Source organism: Anser anser (assembly GCF_964211835.1).
Source record: "Anser anser genome assembly, chromosome: 1".
In the NCBI taxonomy this organism is placed as follows: Eukaryota; Metazoa; Chordata; class Aves; order Anseriformes; family Anatidae; genus Anser; species Anser anser.
In genome coordinates, this window is record NC_139720.1 from 15523267 (window position 1) to 15549955 (window position 26689).

The window sequence follows — 26689 nt, forward strand, 5'->3', positions numbered from 1 at the left end:
ATCCTTCATCTTATTCAGAAGTAAACTTAACAGTTGTGTACATGAAGGTTTTGGTTTTTAAATCCTGTATGTTTCAGATTTACCATTTTAAAAATATTCTTGAAGGAGTAAGCTTTTCTGAAAAGAAGTGAACTCAAAAAAACTAAGAAACTTTTTTTTTTTATAACAGTTCTTTCTTTCTCTGAGTAACTGTGTTCAGTATTCTGAGCATTAGAAGGAAGAGAAAGTGGGATCTCTAAGATTAATGGCATAATATGATTTAACTGATGACTTACCTTCCAATAAAACATTCTTAAATGAATTTAAAATACTATTCATTTATTTAAAAAGAAGAAAAAAGATATAATGACCACTGCACATGAATATGCTTGTCATTACTCATGTCCTTATCTGAAATAATCGTTTAAGAAAAGCTTGCAGACTTGAAAGCTTTCTCGACAATACAGCTTTACTTTTAAAAACTAAATAAAACCTCAAGTACTACATATTTAGTGTTAAAAGCTCATTCACTAGAAATACAGATTCAATGAAGCACTACTTCATAACAAAGAGAAAATACAGCCTAGGAATTAGGGCAAGGGATTAAGTCAGGTTTTAAAGGTTATGTCGATCAGTCAATGATTGGCTGTAAGAACGTAAGCCAGTTCATTTGTACATTTACTGTTCCTCATCTTGCATTAAATAAGGAAAAGAAAAAGGACTTGTACAATGTTAGAGTGCACTTTGAGGTCTGCAGAAGAAAATTCTGCACAGAGCAGGGAGTAAGAATACGTGCAATACTGTATACATGCAGGATTCATTAGAAAACAGAAGCATACATGACCTGTACCACAAAGATGACAGATTTAACACAAACAAGACAAAATAAAGATTAACTAGTGGAGGAACACTGTATGTCCTACTGATACAGAAGAGGATTTTAGGAGGGATATGAAGGTGTGCCGTGGGTGCTTGACAGACAAAAGACTAAAACAGAATGCAAAAAATAGTCAGCAACACTGGAGAAAAAAGGGCAAATACATGCCATAGTATTGTACAATAAGAAGCCCACTACATTCTTAAAAATGATCTCATCAGAGTGAGTCATTAGTTCAATTACACTTCACACCACTCAGCCTAAGGCAAGCAGAATTGTACAGGACTCTAAAAATGCTAATTCCAGCAAATACATCGTGGAACCTCAAGCAACAACCACCAGTTTCCACATAGTCTCTATCCCTAAAGCATTAGCTGGTATCTGTTTTCTTCTAGCTTCAAACGCAGTTCCATCCGATTTCACACTGTAAAATGAGGTTAGCCCATGCTAAAAATACAAAAAGATGAGGACAGTGCCAGCACCTATTACCTATTCAAGAGCCACACCTTAAACTGGTACATCACACACTAGGGAAATAGAAACCTAAGTAGATCACAGATACTTAGTTTCAAGATGGATGGCAACAATTTTTATGGGTTACAAGACACTGCTACTTGGTCACTAGTTCTGTCTGCTTCATTAGGACCAGGGGAATAAGAATCACTACAATGATTTATAAACATATTAGATTAAAAATGTATACATCCAGATACATATTAGATCAATACAACTCTCTTCCTCCGTTGTTACATAAATACACACATGCACGTTATACATAATTATTTCACATCAGTACGCATTGTGAAAGTAGAATTCGGTATGATATGGAGGGATTTTTCTAAGTTTATTTCTGAACCGAACAGGCAGACAGACACTATGTCCCACTGTACACATGCTTCAACATCTCTTTTCTCTCTCTCTCTTTTTTTTTTTTATTTAAAAGAAATACTATATTCAATATGCTATATAATTTACCTGGGCATTAGAAAGGAATTGTCTGCCATGTTAACCATTATGTACATCATACTGCAAAACACACAATAGTTCTTACTGAACATCAATGTATGTGCTAGGCATCAGAACTCTTTGATAGCTGAATATTTTAGACACGTTTCCTCTGAAGGAAAGTGTTTTAGTTACCAACTGCCATTAAAGTCTTTTAAAAGAAAAGAATGCAGCATTTCTTTAGCAAAGTTTCAATGTAATATTAAAAGGTACAGAATACACTAACTTACCATTCCCTTCCCCACTGTTCAAACAAAACACCTCAACCATACAGCTAAGGACAATCGGCTTCAGTCTTAAAACCTTCCAGCTTTACGACAGCCAAATCCCACTCCCACTTCACACATACTGCTGTGATATCACTGAATTCATTCGTCTTACACCCAAAGGAGAGAAGAATCTGACTCCGTAATTACCTTCTCCTTTTCCTAATTCAGAGAACAATCCTGCAATTCAAAAAGCAAAATTAAACTTGGGGGTTGGGTTTTGTTTTGCTGGGCACTTATCTGGAGAGGAAAAAAAAAAAAAGAGAGACGTAATAACTGACTAATAGGAAAATTAGAATTGACTCATACCCCATACCCAATGACTGTTAAAGAAGAAGGATGTGAAGTAGAGAAGCTGGGGATGCGCCATCCCTGGAGGTGTTCAAGGCCAGGCTGGATGGGGCTTTGTGCAACCTGGTCTGGTGGGAGGTGTCCCTGCCCATGGCAGGGGGTTGGAACTGGGTGGCCTTTAAGGTTGAGTTCCAGCCCAAGCTACTCCATGATAACAGAAAGCCAGAACAACCAATCTTTGAATCGTCAAGTGTGGTAAGTGGTCCTGACAAAAATTGCTAGGAGCAGGGCAGAGAACCACATGAAGAGTAACTTCTGACAAAGTTTTTGATTTAATGAATTGTACGTGGAGTAACAGGAAAACTGAGATTGTGCATTATTCTACTGTCTCTTTTACTAGAGAGATACTGTATGTTTTACTGAGTACAGAGTGCATAGAGCGTACAGGCATTCCAAGAACAGACCTGAAAGGAAAATGTTACATGTCTGTTCCCAGTGATAAATCTTTAAAAAAAAAATGCTTGAATTTTCTTTCAAATCAGTATTTAGTTGGATAACTTCAGTTTGTCTCGATGCTTCAGAAGTGTTTCATAAGCATGGTGTGTTTTCAATTACTGCTTCTTTATCTTAATTTACTTTTGTGGAGTATTAAATTGAAGGAGAAATGTCATTAGACATTTTTATGTTATTTGAAAAAAATGCAACATCAGTGATTATTATAAATAGAGTCAGGATGGAAGAAATATTTTCTTATGTATTTATTTTATGCATTTGGTATCATCAATTTCCTATGTTATGAAGAAATTCTCACACAATAGAAAATCACTTAAAATGAAAAAAAAACCACAAGATTTACAGTAAAATATCTGTGGAAGGTGTTCAACCTAAAATTATTAAAACATATTTTATTTTTATAGTTTGAATTAACCATACTCTTTGAATATATGCATTATTATGTCCTCATTCTGACTGCTGACACTCGGCAGGCAGGCAGGCAGGCGGGCAAGCTGACGGCACAATGCTGTTGGCAAACAGCACGCCCTTGTTTCCTTCTCAAGCTGGGTTTTGGAAAGATACATTTGGTTTCTGTTATCTTGCTATGATCTCTAACTTCCTACCCTATCTTGCAACAGTTTAACTTGCTGCCGTATCTGATAAACAAATCAGTGTCACTGCTGAAACAACATTATTGCTGGAAAATCTGTCACTCTGGCTATGTCAGACTGTTATTAGCAGAGCAATATCAGTGCAGCTTTACTTACAACTATACTAGGATCTCTCACAATCTGTTGTGAGATTTTACTTCATATTAAACTCAATTAGAAACGGGGAAAAAGCACAATAACTGATGACAACCTACCGCTTTTTTGTATCAGGGTTTTCTTCCAAATCCTATTTCAAGATATTTTTCATAAATCCCTGTCACAAATAACCACAGGAGCGAGCAGAAGGGAAGTAGAAAAAAAAAAAAAAGGACAGCTTCCCACATCAGGAAATTATTACAAGTATCAGTGCAACTTTGTGCTTGAAGATGCGTTTAACAGTGTGCTGACTGCAGGCATAAGAAAGGGGAAGGAAACATTATTTGAAGTGTATCATCATAAAAGAGGTGAATGTGAGCAGTGCTGCTCTAAACTCCTTAACAGTAAGGAGAAAGATACATTATTCTTGCTCTAACAGCTAGTAAGTGAAACCTACCCTTGTATGAGAACTAACAAAACAAAACAAGTGAAAAGAATTTGTGGACAAAGAGGTCTTAACAAAAGGTAAGTGGTTCGATAAGTGCAGCAGCAGCTTCCATGAGCTAAATACCTAACCCAAAAAAACGCTCACGGAAAACTAATTTTTGTGTTTTGCCAAAATACCGCACACCCACACATATATGTAATGCACTATAGCTAAATTAAGAAGATTTAGCGTATGTATTAGTTGCTACTGCGATCGGTAAGTGAAGTCTTCCATGAGAGACTTTTCTTCCAGACACAACTGACTTTCCTGGAGTGTATTTGCATGTAACAAAAACAAGAGTGTTATTTGAATTATAAATTCATCTTCTGAACAGTTACCAAGCAAACGTCAAATCGTAAGAAATTTCCAAACACAGTGAATCACTTCACTTCCTATACTGAAACTGCAACAAACGTTTAGGCTTAATAATTGTGACCACATGAGTTTTTATGCCCATAAATATCAAACTGAGCTATAAAAAAAAAAAAAAAAAAAAACCAACGCACATGATGACAAGTTAAAGGCGTCTTTAAAAAGATAAATGCATCCAGAGGTTTCTGACAAATCCTGCCTCAGTTGCACAGCCTACAATGTAGAAATCCAGAAATGGTTTAAATCAAGTGCAATGAAAGTTGGAAACTTGATTCAGTCACTGAGACTTTGCTATGCCACAGCTGTTTCATTTAAAAATCTCAGGCTTCTACTACATCTTTAGTTTGCAAGATAGGTCAGCTAAAAATTGGGGGAAATTTTTTGAATTGTTTACAATCTGCCACAGAAACAGTGTGTTCCAAAAATAATAGGATGTTCCTTCTTTTAATGAGGTTAGGTCTTCACATCTTTCCCTGAACTGACATGAAGACCATGCTGTTCTTCAGCTGAAGAGGGGCTACGTTGAAGACAATACTACAGGTAACCAGATTCGGTGCCTCTGGGCAATGAAGGTTGGCTCTGAATGGTGAACAAATAAGAAGACTGTACTAATTTACTTTTCAAACAATAACAGAGAAGAGTCCATTAAACATCTGATGAAACTAATATTTTAAGATTATGAGCGTGAGGCAGGAAACAAGGTAAAACTACTCTTGTGGAAACAGCCTATTTTCAAAGCTGCTTCCTATGTTCAAGGATTAAATCTTGCTCCACTCATTACCTTCTATTACATACAGCAACACCTTACCTTCACTGATCCTTAAGGCAAGGCAGGAATGACACAAAAAAAATGGCTCCCATCCAGCACCTGAACACAGATTAGACTTCAGTCCTCTTTCATAGCTATTTGGTTAGTTGGTTTGTTGGGTTTTGTTTGGTTTTGGTGTTTTTTGTTTTTGTTTTTTAACCTGAACATGCTCACACATTATATATCAACAGTTATATATCAACATTGGTTACTATGTTTAGGATTTGAATAACCAGTATTTACTTTTACTTGAGGAATTACAACAAACCTGTGTACACATTCCCATTTTTCAATTATTGTATACTTCTGAATTTGCCAGGCCTCATTTTCCAGTCCTTAGCTTTTGTCATTTCTTTCTCTGCTAATCAACAAGCCCTTTTGTGACCCTTTATTTTCTCCCCATGAATGCACCTCTACAGTCTTTATCTTCAAGAAAAAGAGGCCATTTAATCTCCTCCTGTGACATGTATAATTGCATTTATTCACAGGTCTCCACAAAACTATGTTTTTTTTCTGCATAGCACAATTCCCCATACCAATTGGTGAAGTACACATTTGCCTGCTACAGCTGCATGAATGCTAGGACAGAAACAACATCAGAAAAGCAACCTCAGCATGGATGCAGTCCTATTCCACTATTTTACCTAAGTTTAGTACAGTATTTTCATATTTTTAAAACAGGGTTTGCTTTTGTTTTAATAGAAGCGTGTATATGAGTTGAATATATAAAATGCCCTGCCCACCCACATCTGCTTTTCCTCCAGTAATCTGCCATAATCTGAGGTTCATACCCAATGAACACTATCACTACCTTACCTCTGTTCCTCTTTTCCAGCTCTCCTAATAACAAATTTATCTGCCAAGAATGTACAGCAACTGCGAAGTGAGGAAAAGTTGGCTTATTTAAATACTTACTTAGGGGAACAATAACTTCAGAGATTTAAATCATCTAAATTACAGATATTACACATAAAATGAATATATAATGCCCCTACACAATTTCTTTAATCAACTAAGCAATCAAAATCCACCAATTTGTCTGACCATGCATATTTTCCATTAAAAAAATATTTGACTATCATTCATTCAACTTCATACCCTTGAAATCTTCTTTCAAATGAATTCAACTCCTCTACTATTTTTTTTAACAGCTTTGTGTCTGACTGACTGATTTTAACAGAAATCCCCATTTCCCTTTCTGAATGCTGAACTTTGCTCTTCCCCACTCAATAAGAAGTTATAAACAAATGGCTCCAGGAAAGTAGTACATTTGTCTAACATCCTCCTTACTTATTGCTGGAATACGAGGTGTCCTTAATTTATAGATGAACAAATTACCCTGCCTCTCTCCAAAAGTAAAGCTAGAGCATTTATTGAAAAATAATATTCTCATATTCCGTCTCTAATATTCTAATATTCTGCCTCCTCCTATTCTAAATCATTATGAACATTCTGGATACCTCTATATTGGTAAGATTATTCTATGATATGTATCTTTCTGGTTCCTGCCAGCCATGGATTTTCTGCAATATTTTAAATTTATACCTATACACGTCATGCGTATCAGTTATGTTTACACATTCCTTTCCAATTACAATTGTTGTCCTTGCTTTGTCACTACATTAGAAGAGGCCTGTAGCCAGCACTACCCTCTTTCTTGACTGTCAAAAAAAAACAGTATTTCACAGTCTAGTAAGTCTTGTCAATAAGCTTTCAACTTTCAAGTTTGTGTAAATACATTTGTCAAAAATATGACCAGATCAACTGCATTAGAAAATTAACTCTTTTCAGAATTGAAACATTAAACACTGGATCTATTCTCAGTTTGTCCTATGTGGTACGACTACTAATCTTCTGGCAACAACTGTCGCCCAAATACAGTAAATTTATTTATAATAAGAGAATACAGAATAACATTTTCCTTGTTGATTATAGTAATTCCTGTTTAGAAATTAGCAATGCTTTATTACAGGCCATAGGAAGCACATAGTCTGGGCTCCCAACACCATCATCTCTTCTTCCACACAACTCAGAAACATACCTAGAAAACAATGATTCAATTTTTCTGGTTTAAGTCAGTGGATTGTGAAACTAACATCTTTTGGATTTTGTTACCTGGCTCTCTAATCCGTATGCATTTGCAGATATAACATCTTATTACGTTATCCTCAATGAAATTCTCCAGACAGGATTTTTGGCTAATAGCTACCACCATTATTTAATCTTTCCAGACAAACCAAATGCACATTTCTTTTCCTTGGTCATACCAAGTTACTTGTCCTTTTCATCCCTTTCCATCCTCTCTAACACTATTTCTGAATCCAACTGTTCAAAGGGAACAACCTCAGACATGATGTAATTTCTGAATCAACCATGTTCTTCGGTACAACCACTAGGTTACACAGTAATAAACTCTTCAGACCCAGAAGAAAGAAAAAGATAAATATTATGAACTGCTTCTCAGTGTTATTTCCTTGACCACTAAGCAACAGATTTCACCATTTGCCATACATAAACAAAAGGAAGTGCACATCCTCTCTGTTATCCTCAGCCAAACTCCCCTAGAAAAAAATACGTACGTGAATCTTCCCCAGGCCATCCCAAGGGGAAATGAATATCTATCGAATTTGAACCGCTGAGTTTGATCAACTTAGAGGTGATTCCTCTGGCTCTCGGAGAACTAGCCTGCAGCATGCTCCAAAATTTACAAGATGCAAAAAGATAATCTTTCAGAGACTCACAGCTATCCTCTGTATGTCTTCCCTTCTCTCAGCCAAAAATCATTCTTTTAAACTCTTTTGTCATAATTATCATAATTCCTGTCCAAAAAGAATATCCTCTTTGGCAGGCCATTAAATCCCCCCCTCCTTCCTAAGTTCTTATCCACTATCACTTCTTTCCTGCTGGGATCCTTTGAATTGTTGGAAGCAAATAAATCACAACCTGCCAGGCCCCAGATTTTACTTTGTACCTGCTGAAGCCTAAGGCAGGTACAAATATATAGCCTTACAACCAAAACTTCTGTGTATTAGATCATGACAATAGTAACCACAATTGGTATTAAAAATGAAATAGCAGCAAATGGATTTCAGACTAACTGATGACAAAAAGTTGAAAGAGCAGAGCTTTCTAGAAATGTAAGAAACAGTAGGTGTGGACATCTGTAAGTGCAAGTAAGCAAGAGAAGAAATAAACAGTCTTTGATGGGCCTGGAATCAGGATAAAAGCTAAGAAATACTCCATGTGCTACAGCAAAGGCAACTTGAACCCACTGTAATTAACTTCTGACACAGTCATTCTGATGAGACATCAATAACATGCCTCTCAGGACCATATCAACACCTCAAGGTAGAGAGCAGAGTACTGAATCCATCCTAAAATATCTGATATATAGCCCTCTACCAAGGCCTATATAAGTGAAACTAAACTTACCAAATGCCTAATAATACAGCAAAATCAAATTCTTCAAACAGTTACAGTTGGAAGACTAACATCATTAAAAACTGAAGTCAGATTAATGCTAATAGGGAAAAATAGTTTCGTTAAGTCACTCATTATGGCAAACTTGAAGGATGTTCATGGTCATTTAAAGGAAACTAGACACCAAGTATACCCACTGTTACAATTATACTTGGTTTCATTTTCTAGAACTGTATGCAGAAAAGAAAGTGAAATTTCAAGAGAAACCAAGAACGGTTATGGCTTTAGAAAAAAAAAGTGACACAGCAATGAAACAACAATGAAACTACCTTAACAGAAACCAAACTTTTAAAAATTTGAGGAAGTCTAAATTCAAGCCCTATTTAAGGCTTATGATGAAAAATAGAAATCCAATGGGATTTTTTTTCTCGCATCAATTCAGACTCAGCTTTTTCTCTCATATGCCTATAATTACTTAGCGACTTCTCTTGAAAATGGTTACAAAAAGGACGCATGCCAGAGATTAGGTAAAACACAGCAACTATTTACATAAAATGATTTGTCTAAAAAGATTTCCAAGCTAGGAATCTTAACCACAGCAAAACACAATTTGATGGTAAAAACTGCATATTTTGTCTGTCTTGTTCAAAGAGGATGAAGAAATCTTATGCTATTAGGCTCCTATTAATGAAAAATTATACTGTTTTCCATGTCATTTTGTTAAATGCATAGTAATTCAGTATCTTAAAGCAAATAGATCAAATTAATGAACTTGATGCATACTATCAAGATTTTTCTTCCTTCATTTCAAAAGCCAACAAGAAGAAAACAAATATCCACAGAAGCTCCTTGCCTCTGCATAAAAGGTAAAGACAACATAAAATAAGATGGCATAGAACAAGATTGTTATGTACACAATTGAAACAGAGAAAGAAATAAGCGGGTGGTATATCAACTACAGAAGGGCACAAGGACTGGCTTCAACACTCGTTACACAATATTTGGTTGTACAACATAATTCATGAAACAATATGATTCTGCAGAAGCTTGAGTAGCTCTTCCTTTAGTTTACAATAAATCAAATGGTGACTTTGGCGAACATGAAGCCAGGAACACCACTAAGAAAATAACAAGATCTTCTTAGTAAACAAAAGAATGTTTTGTTAACAATAACTATCCATAGCTATACATGGCACTCCTTTCAATGAAAAGACAGATCAATTAATAAAATCATAATCTTTCTAAAGATAGTAAATTGAAGCATTACAAATATGCCTTTTTCTTTACCAATGTATAAAAAAGCCTCTTCAACCACCTCTGTTGTATGACTGTAAATTGAATGTTTCTATCAACATTATCACATTAAAAATAAAGAATAATTATTTTGAAATATATTGGACAACACCAGCATGACAGTATCCATGAGAAACACAGTATCTGGTGCGCATGTGTGTGCATACATATATATACAGTCACAGAGTAATTATATACTATATATATAGTCTAAGAGCATATATAGTGTATACACAAATGCTATATATTCTCTCTATATACACTATATATGCTCTTTATATACACTATATATGCTCTTAGACTACATATTTAGTTTATAATTAGTCTGCGATTAAATGCACTATTAACAGTATACAGTTAATCAACAATGTAACTGGAGCAACAGTCTATCATTTTCACTTTTTTTACCGGAGATGCTATGGAAAAGCAGTTCAGACAGCATACTCTCTATATATTCCCATGTGTCATACTGGCTCTTTATACTCCTATTTATGATGAACATCTTTTTTTTTTTTTTTTAAATCCTTCATAAAGCTTGATTTTTATATAAAGGTTTCTTTTGTTGGTTTTTTTTTCCAAAAACAAATGCTCAGTTTCCAAAAAGTTCAAGACTACTACAAATATTAAGGTTTTTGCATTATTTTTGTGTCTGCTTGACCTTCCCAACAGATAGCTTTTTTAGCCTGGAATACTACAAATAAGACTTTATACAGACGCTTCTTGCAAAATCCTCCATCTTATGATAAGAAAGCCTCAGGCAAAAAACACCCTCAGGGACAAAACAACAAAAAAGGGGACAACATGAAATTGAAGGACATGGAGATCACATTAAATTACAGAAAGGAATAGCATACTCGAGCCCAAGCAATTTCAGCAAAGGTCTGGCAGTGTTACTACTAACATCACCGGGGATGGAAAAAAAAATGTTTTAGCAAGATTTTTGCACTTACAGTGGATGCAGATGTACCACCTAAAGCAGTGGCATTCAGAAATAATGCAGATGGCTCCGAGCCAGTAATAAAGTTCAGTCATTCTCAGCAGGACTAATTACCCCAGGCTAAGCATCATGCTAGCATGGCTGTGTAATTTCTATTAATCAAATCAGTTCAGCTACCCCTACAGAACAGTGCATTACGCTACAGACATGCTATACTGTATAGAGGACACTAGGTCTTGCACAAGGCAGTAAGTTTTAACACATCTAAATCCTTGAGCAAAAGTGCCACGAAAGCAACTTTTCCCTCCAGATCGATGTTTTAATTCTTATGAGAAACTGTGCACAGCGATATTAATATCAACAAATGTCTGCCTTGTGGACTAGCAGGGAAAGGGCTCACTGACGTAATAGTAACCAATCCTTCCTCACTTTAATTGGAACTTTGTTCAACCCAAGAACTCGCTCTGTAACCATGCACTCTAAATTTTTGCTTGGAATAGGTACAAATTAAGTTCATCTCTGAATATGTAAGGGAAGAAGAAGGCAGAGAAAGATAGCTACTGTGGTATCTATAGCAGGTGTTCAGCCTGCTTACTACTGCAAGGCTAGTAATACTTGAGTAGACACATAACATATTTAATGTTATCTCAAAAAGTGCAGCAGTCAAAATGAAATCATTTTTGTACAATATTTATTTAACCTGAAGGACAAGTATCCCATTCAGCCAACCTACAATCACTTCAGAGTAAGCCTCCTGCATGTTCTGGTCAGATTATTTACACTGTTTTAATATTAGAATAATAGAAACACAAGGTTGGAAAGGACCTACAAGATCATCTAGTCCAACCGTCCCCCTATCACCAATACTACCCACTAAGCTATTAAATCATATCTCGTAGCACCTTGTCCTGGCACCTCTTGAACACCGTGAGGGACAGTGACTCCACCACCCCCCCGGGCAGGCCGTTCCAGCGCCTGACCACTCTCTGAGAGAAAAGTTTTTTCCAGATATCTAATCTAAATCTCCCCAGGTGCAACTTGTGGCCATTTCCTCGAGTCCTATCATTAGTTATCTGGGAGAAGAGGCCTACCCTCTCCTCATCACAACCTCCTTTTGCGAAATTGCAGAGTGCAATGAGGTCTCCCCTGAGCCTCCTCTGCTCCAGACTAAACAACCCCAGTTCCCTCAGCCGCTCCTCATAAGGCTTGTGCTCCAGACCTCTCACCAGTTTTGTTGTCCTTCTCTGGACATGTTCCAGGGCCTTGATGTCCTTCTTGTACTGAGGGGCCCAAAACTGAACGTAGCACTCGAGGTGCGGCCTCACCAGAGCAGAGTACAGGTGGATGATCACCTCCCTGCTCCTGCTGGCTACGCTATTTCTAATACAGGCCAGGATGCCATTGGCCTTCTTGGCCACCTGGACACACTGCTGGCTCACGTTCAGCCGAGCATCGATCAACACTCCCAGGTCCTTTTCCTCTTCACAATCTTCTAGCCGCTCTGCCCCAAGCCTATAGCGTTGCATGGGGTTATTGTGGCCAAAGTGCAGGACCCAGCACTTGGCCTTATTAAACCTCATCCCATTCACCTCAGCCCAGCAGTCCAGCCTACCCAGATCCCTCTGAAGGACCACCCTACCCTCAGGCAGATCGACACTACCTCCCAACTTGGTGTCATATTAAATTAATAAAACACACTGTGGAAACAATATGCACAGTTAATTACAACTTGCAACATATATGGATAATTGGTATAAAACAAGTATGAACCCTTACTATTAAAATGAGTTATTTACATTTTCAATTAATTAGAGCTGTTGTTTCCTGAATACTGACTAGTGGTACTTAGTATTTTGATAAACACTAAATACTACGCATCATCATTCTCAACTATTAAAAACCTAAACGGGTAAATTAACATATTTCTTAAAACCAAGTGGATCTCTGAGAGATGGATATCTTGCCTTCTGTCTTGGCAAAGGAAAAAAGGTACAGATACGGCATTTACATCCACACAGTCAGTACCACCTTCCCTCTTGTGCTCACTGCACTCTCCAGAGAGTTTTGACATAACAGCTTTTGAGGGTCACTTTTGCAGCACTCCAGTAACATGACAAGCTGTGTGAAGTTCACTTGACTGTCAGTTACACAGTGAGTAACCAGAACAGAAGTAATTGTGCCAGATGGGTGAGCTGAAGGTCTTTGAGATTTATCTACTATTTCATCTGAAGGACTGGTAAGAAAAAGCTGAACTAAAGTGGCGGCATGAATTTTTCAATTGCACTGTCCTACGATTCTAGGAGGTAACTGGACAGTGTCTAACAAACCAACTCATGGGAAGCAAATTGAACATCAAGCAGTTCAATTAATCAAAACTTCACTATAATACAATTTCTATTAACAGAGGAGGGGAGGAGAGGGGAGGGTAAAGGAGGGGTAGTACCTCCGAGCTGGTAGTAGGTCACCTTACTCCTGCCTAAGCAAAAGCACCTCTATCTAAAGTATTGCTGACACATCTGTCTAAACTGCTTTTAAAAAACCTCCAAATACCGCTTCTGCCCGTAATGATAATTTCAGGGCAGCAATGAAAAGATCTCCCAACATTTCAGATAAAAATGTTCTGTTTCATTTTAGGCCCATTACTTACTGTTTTGATCACAGGGGATGTGGAGAGCTATTTACTCCCTTCCCATCTAGAAAACTTTGGTTTATCTGAAGAATGTTACTGCGCCTCTCGAACCCCTCTTCTCCAAACCAAAGAGCCACACACTTTCAGTTCCTCCACCCGCTGCCCATCCTCAAGACCTTCAGCCATCGTTATTGCTGTACTTAGGATTTTCTCCAATTAACCTACGCCTTCCTTGAATGAGGTGCCTTAAAAGAGGCTTGATACTCCAGCTGAAGCACGAACAAAAGAAGGTTTCAAGTGCCTTGCACAAAACACCCTCCCTTACAAAGATCAGTATGATTTTCATTACCAGCAATGTCACGTTGTTACAAAACAAATGAACAACTGGCTTGCGCTCAATTTGTGAAGAACTATCAAGCCTTCATCTAAGCACAGGTCTCCCTGTAGAACTACTACCTACACAGTCATTTCTTGTATTTCTGCTGTTAATTACAAGTATTTATTGCTAGGACTTCGCACTTGTCTGGAAGAGAAATGAAAGCAATTCAACTAAGACATATCTCCAATTTGCTAAGAATATTCTTCATTCTAATCCTGTTTCCCAGCATACTTTCCATTCTTCTCTGCTTGATTAGTACTTGTAAATTTAATAAGGATATATACCATATTACATCACTCAACTCATTAATGAAAACACTAGAACACATTTCAACAAAACCCCACTTGATGTATGTTCACTTGTGCAACAGTGAACAACTGATGATGACTTTTCGGGCACAGTTTTCTCAAAACTTTGCTTCTACTGTACAACATTTTCATCTGCATTATATTGCTGAGCTTGCTAATATGACACAGTGTCGAGAGCCCCATTTAAATCAAACTACTGGGCAGTCATTGATTTCTCTAGTCTGAAGATGTGCTATGCTGCCAAGGAAGAAAATGAAGTCATTTAAACAAGATTCAAGTGGTTTAGTATTTAACAGCATTTTTATATTCTAGATTCCTACAGTTTATTTGTTCTGGAGTTCCTTTGCTTAAAGAACTTAAGTTAGAGTTGTCTACGTAAAATAGGAGCCAGTGAGTTGTATTTTCAAAAAGGCAAACATTCCAGTCTTCTGGATTCTCATCTCTCTCTCCTGGGAATTATCCAAGATAACCACTAAGAATAATGAGATTACTCTGAAAAGCAGTTGGGATACATTAGAATGAACATACATATTATTTATATTTAAAATATCTACATACACAGATATATATGTGCACAAAGGAATATGTATGTACACACTCTCCTTTCTATGGAATAGGTCCATGTTTTAACAGCTACACAGAAGAAAAAAGTAGACTTATGTTTAAAATATTTGGAAAGATTTTACTCTGTTTAATGACATTGGCATTTTCAAAAGTAGGGAAAATAGTGACTGTGTGCCATTATACAACGAAGTTCTACGTCACGAAGTTCTACAAGAACAAAATCTAAAAAGAAACTTAATTTTCACAGAGAAATTTCATTTTTCCCTCAACCAAGCATTACTTTGTGTTGCTGTATGATACAAACTGGGTGTCAAGAGCCGTAAGACTATAGATAGCTTCACAATCTACAGTGGTGCTCCCTTTCAGTGGAAACTCCAGGTTACTGCATGTAGCAGGAATACTAGAAAACCACACAAACATAGAAACTTCCATACTTGATAAGACAAGGTTCTACCAATGCAACACCCGTCAAGGCACCAGAAGAGGTCATTTTCCTCCTCCCATTTCCTTTAATTTTGATTCTAACAGACTTACCAGCTGTACCCAGGCTTTTCCCTGTTTAAATGATACCATGACACATCTTGTTTACCTTGGAAAGGTACTTTTTTCTATTCTTCATAGGAGAATGGTTCAGGCCCAAAATCACAATCACGTTTCTGTGGATGTCACTAGTTCCTGGATGCACTTCAAAAGACAGAGTTACCACTACCTACCTTATGCCAGCTACAAAAACAAAAGCTTTCCAGACATAGCCAAATGACTTCCCTCAAACTATTTCACTCAAAAACATGTATATCATAATTTCAGTTTTCTCTATCCAGCCTACACTTCTTTACAAGAGTGAGCTCTATTTCTCTTTATTTCTCTCAAGTCTTCTGTTGTTATTGAGACTAAATAACTGCCTTCTGCAAGCTTTGCTAGCCTCTTAGAAAGATCATGATACTTATCTAGGACTTTCTCCATTTTAGCTAGACCTTCATATCTGTCAATATTTTGCCTTCTTTGTACAATTATGTACCTTTAAATCGAGGTCACAGTCCTACGTTCCCCCATCTTCTCCTCTCCTAAAATACCTGGAAGACAGTATTTCCCAGAGCAACTTCTATATTGAAGACATCTAATTAAATATTTCAATATCCCCTCCCCTTCATTTTATGGCTGCACAGCTTAGTCACAGACTAACTCTGAGTTTACCAAAGAGCAAAATTATGGTCGCTGCGAAAGCATGTCTCCAAGTTTTACATGCTCACAAGGTCATTCAAGCAAATAAATTCACTTGCTGTAAAATAAATTATAATGCAGCCATACACAGAGACTAGGGGTTTATTATAATTAGAACTCTAAGCATTTGTATGAATAACGATGACATCAAGTTATAGTTATTGAACAAACAAAAGATATAAATCCTTTATTGTCCATAGCCAGCTCTGTAAATGATAAATGGAATTAACAACTTGTCCAGCTATTCACAGTGCAACTGCTAATTTTTTCAACTTCAACTGATCAGTTAGCGACAACTAGAGACAGTAATTTCTGCATATGCACGTAGAAGACAGCAGATTTTTCAATACCTATAGAATTTCTTCTGTAAAAGAGAACTGTCTATAGCATACCATTTTCTTTTTCACATTCTATTGTTTAAGCTTGCTTAGGAACATTTCTTTTTCACTTTATAAAACATCTGTATAAAAGCATCACAAACAAGAGTAGTCAGGGCATGTAATCCACTGTATTACCCACTGCGTGACACCTGAATGTGTCACGCGCTTTACCTACCCATATGCTGCAACAGATTCTATAATATGAAGAATAAACCAGAGAACCAGCTATTATCTCATTTAATGAACTATCACAGCTCTGTAGCTCATTTAATGAACTATCACAGCTCTGCTTCTACTTTGATAGGGGACCCAAAGAAGTGTTAGGAGGTGGATGAACTGCAGAAGAAGGTTTATATATAAATATATATATTTATATACACACATACACACCATTTAATCTCCAAAAATTACATACTGAATTCATTTTTTCTTCTTACTGTGTTAAGTGGAAAGTTAATTTCAAACAATGCAAAAGTCTAACACAGAGGAATTTTAAGTCTACTTCAGCTTTAAGTAGAGATCTCAGTGAAAATATTACCAGATGTTTTCAGAGTCAAGTTCCTAACATCATCTGCTGTTCTGCAGTTCTGCAGGCTACTAGCAACTTAACAAAGTACCCAGGAAGAAAAAACCCTTCTCAGTAAAAGCTAGTGTTTCTTGTATGCATATACCTAAATGGACACACACAAAGGTTTCCTGCACACCATACATATACACAGAGTGTATCAGTATGTAAAAATAAATGTCCAGTATCCCAAGACCCCACTAAGAATAACCTATAAGCACGTTATATTACACTATAAAAAATGCAGAACTTTCATAGTAAAATCATGCTGCTGATGATTTCACAAAGCAGAAATTATATTGCACTAGAAGCACGACAGAAAGGTAACAAACAATGGGAAGAATTTTTCCCTGAATAGCAGCCAAAAGGGATATTCAGAAACATCTGGCTGAAAACACAGATTATTATTAATATTGGCTGTGATCCCCGTTTCAAAAGCAAGCCTTCATGATGCAGAGCTCCCTAACCAACACCAGGCTTTCACACTGCCCATCTCTACCACCTACTTACTACCATCAGATGTTGCAGTATTTCCTAAACCCTCCCAAAGATTTCGCATCCCACCACCAAATAACCAGTGTCTGTTCTCCATGCTTCTCACCCTCCCAATGCCACAGGGCACTACATCACATTTCCCTACAACATGCCCTGAACAGCGCTGGCCCCAGCCACTGTGCATTTTCCTCCCCTGTGAGCAGAGTCACCCCACTCCTAGTAAACCACCACCAAACAGGACAGACCCTGCTCTGGCCTCTCTGCACCGTGGTGTTCCCATGCACCCAGGCGCTGGCCTTCATGGCCATCTGGGAGGCAGGAAAAATTCAGAACAGCCAAGGTAGGCAGCAGAGAATAACAAAGAGCAGAGAGCTAAAAGGTGAGGGAGGGATGCAGATAGAGAAGTACGAGAGGAGAAAGGAAGAGAGATCAGGAAAAGAGAAGAAGGGAGAAATAGACAAGGGATTTTACCTGGCTATAAACTGTCCAGAATTAAATTAAGGGCCACAAGCTTTGGCTTCTCCCATGTATTGTAGGATGAAAATCAAGAGTGCTTCCTAAGGGAACACATTTCCCTTTAACAATAATAATTACTCAGACTTTCACAAGCTTCAGGAAAAGACCAAGTATTTGAAAACAAGAAACTCAAAAAAACTGTGGCACTTTAACAAAAGAAAGTGGAAGTTCTCCTTTTAAATGGTAGAAGAAAGAGGAAGGAGAGTAATAAAAGGCATATTCTTTCTCTTAAAGAAATCCTAAAAACTACACAAGATAGCGTAAACATCTCCTATATTACCATTAAATTGTACTAATTAATTGAATAGAAACTAGCATTCAGATTAATCCCAAAATTAAGGCAGTAATTCAGGCAGTTAAAAGACAGCATTACTTATATATCCTCATGATGAGAGGAGAGACCAAAAACAAGATGCAGTAGAAAAAAATATATACTAGCTTAGAACACTACAATTGATGCTCTAGTGCTTCAGCCAAACTGATAAACTAAATAAATATTTAAACTTTCCATTTGCAACATAGCATCTGCTAATTATAAGACTAAATCATTGTCTAATAATTTTTTGATTACACAGTATAAGAGAAGCAGTAGTGACAAATATGCACAATAAACCTCAGGATGATTCTGAATGTTTGATAGTTCAACCCTCCCACAACCTATTTTTGGAAGCTGAAATTAGAATACCAAATTAAACCAAAGGAGAAACAACTGGCAAGATACCATATACAACAGTGATGACTGATCTCCAAGACTAATGGGATGTTCTTCGCTGCTTCCTGCAGCACCGTGTGGAAGTACCCAAGCTAGCTGAAGAACGAAAAACAGTCTAGCAATGTAACATGAGTGTCACGAGAAGTATTGTATCACTCTTTCTACAAGCCAGTAAAATCCAGGGTAAATTAGTCACTACCGCAGCAGAATGCTTCCAGCATCTGAATTAGCCTAGGTATCTGTGTATCACATCACATACGGTTTTCATAAAGGTCAAAGGGCCAATAAATTTCTTTTAAGACACAAGCTGTCATTCAAATTATGCTTTACTGTACTGCAATGTCTTCCTAAAGCTAAATATATAATCTGTCACCTCTGAAGGTATTTTATACAAACTGAAAGGGAAAAAGGATGCTGGTACGTAAGGAATAATGAGCGGCACCGGGAAGGCCTGGGTGCGACGATGGGGAAGGGGGGGATGTGCTGACCAAAGATGGCGCCAGATCAGAGCCTGCCCTGAACAGAAGCCACCCTGCCTGGGGAGGTAACAGGAGACATCCTGTCCTGGGAGACAACAGAAGCCACGCTGCCCTGCAACAAAAAACCACCCTTCTGAAGGAACATAACGTGTATGTGTGAAGGACTGTTTGGACTATAGTGGACAAAATGAAGATTGTATGGGTATAAGAACCCGGAGAAAGTTTTGAGCAGGGCCCCTCCTTGGAGGCACCCAGCTCAAGGTGATATACGGGTACTACTAAATTCTCGCCGTTTTAATAAGAAGTTGACTGTGAGTGAATTCTGGACGCCTGGGGAGACCCGTTCTGCTAGGGGAAACAAGGGTTTCCCGTAACAAAACAAACCAGACAGAAATTAATTATCTGTAAGAATTGTTGCCCCCCAAAAAACTTAAGTTACCACAAAATTTTCATGATATTAAATACCTTTATCTAGAGAAGTCATATGAAAAAATTGAAGATACTGAATGAAGGTAACAAATTCAGAACAGAGTTCTGTCCACGCCATTTCTCAATTCAAGTCAGGAAACAGAGAGAACCACAGTAAAAAGTTTTAGGGGGTTCTTTGCTTGTTAAATCAAACACTATCATAAGTCATATGAATGCAATCTAAAAATGCCTCTAAAAGTAACTAAGAAGGACTCACCAAGTTCATTGAGACTCTGGGCAGCTTTTGTTATCTCCCTGCTTCCTCCTTGCAGTTGTCCTTGAAGTCTCTTACTGAGATGCAAGATACGTATTATCCTCCGCAGCAAGTCGCAGGCAGCCTGCAGAGAAATCCTAGCGTTAGAGGATATTATCAGCTCATTACGATCACATAATCTTGGGCCTCAAATATGGAAATATTTTAACCAAAAAGGAAATACGAATGTGAATAAAAACAAAGAACTTTGGAGTATTGAAAAGGATTTTTTTTTTTCACAATTTAATGCAATGACAGATACTTTCAACAGCTGGAAATTATATTTACTGGGCTACTGAGATTATGCTGTTGTTACTAGCAAAAAAAAAAAAAAAAAAGAAGGAAATTTAGGACCCCATGACAGAGATATATTCTATTTCTATCCAGAAATGAACTTTTTTTTTTATGTATTGCACCCCTGCTAAATAGTTTTCCCCTCTCTAAACATGAGTAAAATTAAGAAGTTGGGTTTGCCAATTAAATATTGATCCAAAATAAGCAAAATAGCACCATTTACTACTGAGGACAATAAAACTTAAAGGCTTAAAAATGTTGTTATAAATATTGGCTCTTACGGTAAGAAGGTATGAAAGATTCATTTTCATCAAACCTAAGGCCAGTCATCTACATGCAGTCAACTCTTAGTTCATATTATTTCACAGGTTTACGAAAATACATGGCACTCTTAGCTTAAAATTAAGATGGATGCCTATGCAAATTTTCAGGAAAAATATTTCCATCATGTTTTCCTTAGCACCAATTCAGAACAAAGATATTGCTGACATCTGAGTCAAACATAACAGTTTCACCATTTTTCACTCAACCGATGTTTTCAAACAGGTTTTCTCATTCTACGCAGTAAATAACAGAGACAAAAAGAGTTACATCAAGTGCATGATGAATTTTTTAAGTCTTACAATGGAAGAGGGTTCTGATGACATAAGAGGAGTCCTAAAGATGCATGAAAGTTTTTAGAGGCCAGTAAAGAGACAGACCATAGAACGAGCAGAGATAAATAACAGAGTTCACCTAGGACTGGACTGAGCCAGTCAGGTTAGAAGGTACGTGCTACAGGAGAAGCAATATTCTGGAGTGGCTAGCATCGAAATTACAATTCAGAAATGTGATTTAGGAGAAGGCAGAAAAGTATATGGATTTCAGTACAGTCACTGGCATTACTTTGAAACTTGTCTCCAGCATCTGCAATCAGATTAACAAGAGAGGTAAGTAAGAAGTTTGGAATGAGTAAGACACAGCTGTTCGGAGCTGTTTTCCCTTGTACTGATTATAAAGCCTCCTGAAATGTTTATCTGATGGATACCAAAATGAAATTAAAATTACTTTAAAAAATATTTAGTACCTGACAGATTTTGAACCCTTTTTTTAGACTCAAGTTAATGTCTTGAAAACTAATGTTAAGCATGCATATTTTCGTATATAAAAATAAGTCCCTTCAACCAATATTCAGCGGACTGCACAACTTGCCAATCCCTACTGTACGCCAGCATAAAACAATGGAAATACATATATTAACATTTTATTCAACATCTAGGCACAACAAAGGAAGGAAAAATTACAAAAGCCCCACAGAGACAAATCACCAAAAGCACGCTTACTCTTATTGCTTTCGGCTCTGTATCACATAGCATTAAGTGCAAGTTTCCTAGGCGTTCTGAGATGACTTAAGCACATGATTTCTATTATCATTAGTGAGAACCAAGTGGGGCTTATCCTGCTTTTGAGAGATTAACATATCAGTTTTTATTAATCCATTTCTTTAATTAGAAAAATCTTGATCCACATATCACTTTCATATCTGTGAACTAAATTTCTGCAAGACGGATCAAAAATAGCTTTTGATATCGTGCACTGTGCTTCATCAAATAAGAGGGCATAGTATTACTACTTTGCCTTCAGATTTAATTGTTTCCTAATCCAATTGTGTACCTCTGACTAACGTTTTTCCCTAGGAATTCAACTTCAGTTATCTTCTGACCATCTTGTACTTTACATGCCAAAGAATATTTCTCTTTCATTTGATTGTTGTTCGTTATCTCCCATACCAAGAAACAACCTTTTGAAAGGACTATTGAGCTGAATAAGAGATAGGAAAAGCTACATTTAGATACAACTTCTAACCCTGTGAATTAGGAGGGAGAGAAAATTCCAAAGACCCTGAAGATGCGCTCTTAACTTTACAGCCATCACTACTGCATTGTGCCCTTGACAAACATTATGTTTCAAGTAAGTATTTCCACTTACATGACTTGTGAAACTTAATAAAACTCTCAGTCACTATAAAAGAATGCAATATATGAGGACTGTGTAATGGAAATAAAAAACGCATCTAGTAGCAGAGTTATTCAGGGATGCTAGATTATCAAGCCTGACCACTGGCACAACAGAAGTCTGAATTAATTCAAGAAACAGTCACTTCTGGAGTCAAAATAGTATGCTTTTCTAAAGGAGATGCTTCCATCTAAGAAGGAATAAATTCCGCTGTTCAAGCAGGAAGTAATTTGGAACAAAGCCAGTGGCCTGAGTTAGGCCCAGTGTTTTTAATAAAATTAAAAATCAAACACAATTTTTCTGGAGATTGCATGTCAGTTATCTGCTGAATTTTAAACCAACGTATCAACACTATTGCTACAATTCAAACAAACAAAAAGCCTTTTACTTTTAATCTTAACTTAGTTTTATGAAATTATTGAAGGAAGACTTAATTACAAAGACAAGACCACTTGAAATTCTGCCAGCACATAGCTCATATATGCAATTGCATATAGCTGCCAGATCACAATGCAAGTGAATTGCATATGTATATGTGATGTATATATATGCTTGTATATACAACACAATATATATGAGATACATTTGTGCTTGTATATGTAACACAAGCCTGAAGAAAGATGGGACAGTCCACTATCTTAAGACTACATTGACTATTCAGGTTCTGTAGTACCAAGAAAAACTCTGCTACTGGAAAACACATTAAAGAGAGAATAATTTTAAGCTATAGACATATGTTTTTTAAATAAAAAAGCTTTCAAAATTTTTGATATTACAGGGATTTTTAAACTCTAATATATCCAAAATTAAGAAAATATGTAGAAACAGAACTCCACAGAAAATAACTCTCTGAAGGACAAACTCTACATATTTCAGCTGTTAACTAATCCCATTTAGCTTGTGATATGCCATGGAAAGACTATGAATGTGCTCAGAAGAGGATAGTATGATTTAAAGTAGGAAGTAAGCTTTGTGAGTCTACTACTCCCCTGGGATGCCATGAAGCTGTAAGAGCAGAGCAAGAAATAATACAAGCATACAGTAGAGATTTAGAATTCAGGACTGGATTTGAAGTTCGACAATGAATTTGCAGTGAGAATGTTTATGAAAAAGCCAGACTATATTAAAAACAATTAAGGATAGCAAAATCTAGCTTTATGCAAGCCAAATACTCCTTCAGTTTGTGAGCAGTCCCATAGCAATCAAAGGAGAAGCACTAAAGTAATACAACCACGAATACAGGAGGCCCTTAAACACCACACAGTTCCGCAAAGCAGCAAAGGATAACTGCCAACCCTACAGATTTTGACAGAAAGCATCCTCTTTTAGCAGTCACCTACTTTTTTTTTTTTTTTTACTTATTCTACTAACTGTATATCAAATGATAAAATTAGCACGTTTGAAAGTGTCCATGCCACAAGTGTCTCATTTATAAGCTGTGCCACAGCCAGGAAGTGAGTTGTTTGCTGTGCTGATGCCCTTCCTTCCTAAACAAATAAGGCAACCAGGTAAAAAGGACACAACAGCAACATAATGCACTCTTTACATATCCGACAACACAAGGGGACAGCAGCTCTCATGCCAAGGACTCTCACTGGTAGACAAGCTGGAGTCATCCTTTCTTTGTGCGCTGAGATAAGTAGGCAGCTATGGACGCAAGGATGGAGCCTAGCAGGGCTGCCTTCACCCTGCACCTTTTTTTTTTTTTTTTGGTCTGGCATTTAGAACAAGAGGACTCACAGCCCAGAAAAGCCAGGTATTACAAATGCCCTGGCACAGGCTGAGTAATGCTGACCCCAGCCCCTCGGTGCATGATGCTTTCACACCACAGAAAAATCCATGTAACCTCTGTAAGGTCATACCCCTGCTATAGCAAAGAGGAAGCAAAGCAAACCCAACAAATATTGCCTACGTTCAGGGCCTTCCACAGTTTGACTTTGTGTAAAGTCAAGGAAGAAACTATCTTGATCTTTAGCCTCAAATTTCTGCAACACTTTCCACAGCTGCAACGTACACCAGAGAACAAAAAAGAAAATCTGCACCTAACCTGGCACACGGAAGTCATGGAAACTTTGCCCATTGGCAAAAACAGTGACAGCTGGAGTTGGGAAGAACAGGAGAAGCAGCTGAACAAACTGGCTGAACAGACTGGTAAGAGCTTCCTGCTGAACTTCACTGCTACTGAAAATGATGTAGAACATATCAGAACTTCATCCAAGAGACTACTGCACTTGCTCCACCAGCCCCCAGACTAGAGGCTGCGTGCAACTGTTTGCAGTCTCACCTCCTCTAGTGTACAGCAGCAGTCAATGGCAATCTACTTGAGCATATATGTACAGCTCACATTTCTGCTACTAAAAGATAAATTCCTACCTCTGCAAACTCAAGGTAAATTTGTGAAGAGAAACAGTCCAAACAGTAACTCATTTAACATTTACAGATTTGGGGTTGTGTTTCTTTTCAAACCATAAACTGAATAATGCAGCTATGTTGACTCCTGAAGATCTATGGAATAGTATTCAACTATAATAAAATTAGAAATAGAAGTGTTTGACACTTACCTCACCATCACTGTGAAAAACTTTCTCACACTGCTCTCCTTTAACACAGAACTATACTCTCTGTAGACTCCACTTATATTTAAAAGATAGGAACAGCTACATACCTGGCCTTATGAAACACTGAAGCCCCAGCTGGCTCTGTAAATTGCACCTATGCCATCTTGAAAGAACTATTTACTAAAGAACTCTTTACTAAACTACAGTTAAGCCTGCACTAATGTAAATGAGAAAAGTATCTCCAATACACTGATATCATAACAGTATCAAATATACCCAGACAGTAATGAAAATTTAATTAACCTGTGCTCTGATAGCCTTTCATTCTTACCCACCATCTCTCCAGAAACTAACACAGCTAATGCAAAGGTCAGTTTCCTGCTTTGTAATGTGAAGCAGTTCTCAGTAGTTCATGAGGAGACACGCAAATGCTTTTACTCAGAAATACTGAGAGCAAACTGCAGTTTACTGCTGGAAATCCCACCCATATCTGACAATTCACATGGGAGGACTAGAGGACTGTGAAACAAAGCATATTAAAAAGACTTTTTAAAATGTATTTTTAATACAACTTACCTGAAGCTTTGCTAGCTGAGCAGTGCGTGATACTATTTTGTTGTAGGGATCAATGATTTTGGCTCTAATTCTAAAAATTAGAAGAGAAGTTTATTTGTGGAAGTATTAGTAAGTACATGATGGAACAATTAAGAATTTAGGCTTTCTAATCACATCATGAATGGCATACCTATCAACAGTACTTTGTAGGGCACCAATTCTAGTCTGCATCATTTGGAGGACACCTGCAAAATAAAGCAGATGTTTTACACATCACCCATCAATTATAGAAAGAACTAATCCTCAAATTACATCTCCTGCAGACTACTTCCACATTAAAAAAAAAAAAGCCGTTTCACACTTTACAATAAAACATTCAAAGAGATTTAAATGAATGAGACACATGATATTTGGAAATAAACTGAGCAGGTAATCAGTGAATTACTGAATGTTACGGAAAAATTTACTGGTACAGAACAAAAACCTACAGAAGACATATTGCTCTCAAATTCATCATATGTTAAGTTTCAAATAATATTTAGAGGATGTTGCTTTCTAAGAGAATGATGATCAAGATGCTGTTCAAACGCATATAACCCGATATAAACAGCTGAACATGATATAAAAAAATGCCACAACTTGTTTAACAAAGGAACTAGACAGTTCAGAGAAACCAACAGACAGGGAAAACTGAAAAGATAAGCAATTCCATTTCAAGATTTTCTTCCTGTGCATAAGCATCTTTAGCAAAAAGTAAGGTACCGATGTCATTGTGAGATCATCTAATTTAGATTACAAACAGAGCAAACTACCCTAATCGTGTTTGTTCCAGATGAATTTGGAAAAGCAACACGAAGAAAACCCACAAGCACGGTTTTCTTTTCTTCCTAAATTGCAAACAAAGCAGTCAAGGGTAGCAGTCATTTTTGCAATGTGGAATCAGCCTGCTGAGAATTTAATTAAGTTACGCAAACCCAGACCTACGAAATTATTTCGGTTTCAGTTATTGCTAGCACTCTCAAACATTCCATGTTTTTGTAAAGCCCTGTTTACAAGCTTGTCTTCATCAAATCAGACAGAACTACAATACAGAAAGACAAAAGATAAACAGAATTACTGCTAATAGTGTTTTATTCAGCTTGTTCTGTACTGGGACCATATTTCGTTTGTATTGTATAAATATGCCTACTCCCATATTCCCTGTATTTCAAAACTATTAACTTGGCTTATTGTAAGCTTTGGGGGTCTTCTGACATCTATAGATGGAAGGACAGGCATGCAATTCTCACACACCAAAAGATGAAGATATAATAGGATGAATTCTGCACTCTACATTAGAACA

At 37.1% G+C, this 26689-nt stretch overlaps 1 protein-coding gene across 1 annotated transcript in view; it reads right to left on the reverse strand.

Moving 5' to 3' along the window:
* Window positions 1-26689, reverse strand: part of COG5 (component of oligomeric golgi complex 5) — a 186695-nt gene that overhangs the window by 156090 nt on the left and 3916 nt on the right. The window contains exons 4-6 of the mRNA XM_083851215.1: window positions 25538-25592; window positions 25369-25438; window positions 19910-20030 (exon numbers count right to left, since the gene is read on the reverse strand). Coding sequence (XP_083707341.1) covers window positions 19910-20030; window positions 25369-25438; window positions 25538-25592 — 246 coding nt within the window. The remainder of the gene's footprint in view (window positions 1-19909; window positions 20031-25368; window positions 25439-25537; window positions 25593-26689) is intronic.